Source organism: Trachymyrmex septentrionalis, unplaced genomic scaffold (genome assembly GCF_001594115.1).
Source record: "Trachymyrmex septentrionalis isolate Tsep2-gDNA-1 unplaced genomic scaffold, Tsep1.0 scaffold175, whole genome shotgun sequence".
Classification (NCBI taxonomy): domain Eukaryota; kingdom Metazoa; phylum Arthropoda; class Insecta; order Hymenoptera; family Formicidae; genus Trachymyrmex; species Trachymyrmex septentrionalis.
Window position 1 is genome coordinate 200,696 of NW_017304917.1, and position 4,038 is coordinate 204,733.

The 4,038-nt window shown below is 33.4% G+C and overlaps 1 protein-coding gene across 1 annotated transcript in view; it reads right to left on the reverse strand.

The window, feature by feature from the left end:
• LOC108746517 (protein krasavietz) overlaps window positions 1–2,669 on the reverse strand; it is a 3,532-nt gene extending 863 nt beyond the window's left edge. The window contains 6 exon segments of the mRNA XM_018483339.1: window positions 2–176; window positions 247–490; window positions 608–912; window positions 1,436–1,716; window positions 1,808–1,879; window positions 2,456–2,669. Coding sequence (XP_018338841.1) covers window positions 2–176; window positions 247–490; window positions 608–912; window positions 1,436–1,716; window positions 1,808–1,868 — 1,066 coding nt within the window. The 5' untranslated portion in view covers window positions 1,869–1,879; window positions 2,456–2,669.
• Window positions 2,670–4,038: the final 1,369 nt, after the last annotated feature.

A 4,038-nucleotide genomic window follows, 5' to 3' on the forward strand; every position in this document is an offset into this window, starting at 1 on the left:
TTCATGTTTTCATAACAGAACTCCTGGACTTTGAGGATGAGTGCAAGCTCAGATCTGGCAGTGGTTGTAAAAGCACCGAACAGTGGGGTATAAACTTTTAAATGTTTCAGTGCTTGTTCAGCGACTAACTCTTCTTTCTTGTTCCATTCAGCTTGGCCCATTACGACAACCCAAATCTACAAACAGTGAATGATAAAAATACTTTTGTGTCTTAATAAAGTGCATAAAAGAAAAAAAAACAGTTACCAATCCAATCACTTCATGTTCAGGAATGCCACTCCTTTGTGCCATTTCTTTGAGATCTAATGTAATGTCTTTCATCGGTCTATTTTCTGCTAAATCATCCAAGAGAAGTTGTTGCAAATCCCGCTTAGCTTCTTGACTGGCTTGAGCCTTGTGTAATTTGACAATATCCGCTAAGCCTACTGCTTCGAATACAGACCGGAAGTGTTCCTCTGTTCGTTTATTCGGTGGTACAAACTCCATTAACCTACAAAATATACGAATGGAATCATAAACAATATAGATAGCGAGTATAGGAATCGATTAGAATATTGAGAGAATTTCTTTAAATTGTACTATAATAATTAATATATTATAACTTTACCTTCCCTCAATACCGCCTTTTTTCAAAGCTGTCATTAAACTAGATAAACCCTTCTCCTGTTTCCAAGTAACAAAGACTTCCAGTAGAAAGTCTAATGCCAAATTGTCCTTAACAAGATGTTCATTTATCAGGACTGAGAGTACTGTGGGTGGTACGGAACCATTCGAGATCCATAGTGCGGTCATCCTAGCTAACTTGATTCTTTCTTTAGGTGAAAATCCTTTCATGAAAACTAATACTTTCTTCATTTCTTCCTCAAACATTTTCTCCAGATATTTGTAACGCCGCATGAGCTTGATAAAGACCTGTTTATTCAAACAATATTTATTTTAAAATTAACGAATGACCGTATAAATGAGAACATAAATACGATAGGGAACGGTCAAAGATTTTAGATAATTTTAAATAATATGATATATATATTCTTTGTTGAATCGAAATAATTAAGAATGATCATGCGCCGAAACATTCGAACATTTGCGTATATAAAATTAATTTATCACAAATATGATTGTATGCCAAAATGTTTGGATTTGCAACACATTTAATCTGAGACGCTAGTAATTCCCCCTAAATTAAATTTAACAGAAAAACTGTAATGAACTATACTACGAAAAATATTACCTCAACCAGGGTTCGAACAACTTTGGGATCTCTCAACTTTCAAAAAAAAATTTTTATTTTGGTAGACATACAATGTCCCAAAAACGAACGTAACAAAATCTAAAAAATTAGACAATGTCTCGAAATGTCAAATTATTTGATTTTTTTTATAAAACAGTGATAAAAACTTAATAAAATAAAATACTTATTATATTTACTTTTTACCTGTTCAAAATTTCGCATAGACTCCATGTCCTCTGGCTGTTCAAAAACACATGCACTAGTTTTAACTGGTTTGTCACCATCTTGAGCAATGGAACCACCAGGAACTAAAAGGCCTCCAGCTATCATGATGTCAAATAGTGCCTCTCCATATCGACGATAGTCCAACTTAGAACCAGCCGCATCCAAAAATTTAGAAATTGCTTCTAAGTCGTTACCAGCTTTCTCCAAACCAAGTAAAACTGCATCTCGAAATCCAGTTGGGTCATATTTTTCTCTTTCATCTACAAATTTCATCAAACAGCTTTTGTGAGTATAAGATTTTGAAAATTTATTTTTTTAATTTTATATAATAAAATAACAATTGCTTTTTACCTCTTTTTCTGGTCTTTATGCGTTGACCTGATAGTATCGGTTTTTCTATTTTTTGACTCATACAATACCCTTCTGAAAATATTATATAGATAAATGTAATTTATTTATGACAATATCTTTTACGTTGAAGTGATTATTGTTCTTTTCCAAGAACAATAATTAATTACGAGACAAAATTTCAAAATATTTTGAAGGTTGCGAGAAACGTGCAAACCTTTGAGATTTTAATATTCAATGAATATTTGCAAAAAAACAGGTAAACGCTCGAGTCCTTACATTCAATATGAATCTATTACTGTAAATCTGCAAAAATGTAAGCTGAAGCGCAAGAAAACATGTGCTTGACATAATTACGCTGTAACATTTTAACTTTGGAATCGTTAAAGAGTAAGATAAGTAAGATGATAAATAACGACGAGAAAAATAGTCTATATCTAACGTTGTTGTCGGGTATCTGTAACATGCAAGATCAGGGGATTACATATATAATGCTAGAATGGCTAATTCGGAGGTTAAGATCGCGCGCGATGCGTAACCACGATGGCCGAAGCCATTAAATGTAACTCGAGAAAATCCGTCGAAGCGTGTGCGACAAATCTGCCAACTCTCTCATAACCGATAATGTTTCCCGCTCGTTGCATTACTTACTTTGAAGCACGTACAAATTTTAGAACAATCTCTCCTGTGCGAGCGTATATGATCAATGTGAGATGTTTTAACGAAGACAATCACTCTCAATCGAGGTCAGCAAAATCAAAGAGACTTGAGCAGAGAAGAAACAATGGTTAACGAATTGTAGACGACAAACCGACAGATCAATTTCCACATGATGAAAGAAACCCAGGTGTGCTCGTACTCGAGACGAATTTCGTACGGTTCTGCGCATATAACAAATATAGGATGCATTTCGAACAGTGTTGCCAGATATCAGCAAAAAAATTTCCCTGTTGGTATATGAAAATCTCTCTAGTTTTCCCTATTTCTTTTTAATTCTCTTAAATTTCTGTTTTTTCAAATTTCAGTTTTGACACCGACGAGATATTATTAAAGACCGACATCCTTACAGAAGTTCGCATCCTTGTGAATATTGAAATAATTATTATTGAAGAGTTAAAAACTGATATTGTACTAATTTTATGATTTATTAGTTTAGTAGACGTATTTATGCATTTAGAATTTAATAATACTCGAATTTTCTTTAAAATTGTGATTTCAGTATTATCGTTAAAGTTTGATTATTAACAGAGATAATAACTGCAGAGAAAAAATTGTAATTTTTCGGCAATATACGAGTATATAAGATATTATAGCTTTACAAGTATGCATCTTTATTTATAGAACATTAATGTAATAAAAAATCATAAATTTAATAATATGTGACCCAAATATTTATTTATGTTACTAATAGCAAATTTATATCAATTGTTGATAATGTTAGCGTTCTTCAATTACCTCTGGGCCATTGGCTCTTTTTATATCGCCAAAAATTTATTCAGGATTTTTTGATGAAATCATAATTAAAAAAAAAATCAAGTATTATTGAGTTCTAAATGCATAAATACGTCTACTAGACTAATTTCTGACTATTATCAAAAATTTGAGGAATGGGAGTAAAGTTCTCATTCATGACTCCTGCATATATGTTAGAACGTGACAACACTTGGTTGCGCGACACGACGGAAGTTTGCATGATAACCAATTAACGTCTCGTTTACTCGAAAGTAATAGATATATAATTTCCACTGCGCGACAAAAGTTGAACTTAATTCTTTTTAAACTTTTGCCACGCGGCAGAAGTAATAATACATTTTTAGAAGTTTTGCATAGTGAGGCCGACTTAAGAACATAGAATTATTGGTTAGTGTGACAACTTCCGCCGCGTGGCAAGCGTTGCCACGTTCAGTGTGCAGGAGCCATCATTAGAAAAGCACTCACTGGTCTAGAATATCTATAATAAGAGTACGGACAATAGGATATAAAGATCGGTGATTGATCCGTTAAATTGAGGCAAAAGCGGAAGTTGCATACCCGTGTGTACTATCATGTAGTACGAGGTCTGGCTATTAAATAACGAGATTGCTTATGAAAAAGAGTTTTATTTTAAAAATTATTCTACAATTGAATGCTCCCCTTCAATGTACTCCCCTCCCCTCGCCACACACCGTTCCATTCGTTTTTTCCATTGGTCAAAGCAATGCTGGAAGTCTTCTTTTGTAAGAGCATTTAGGAGC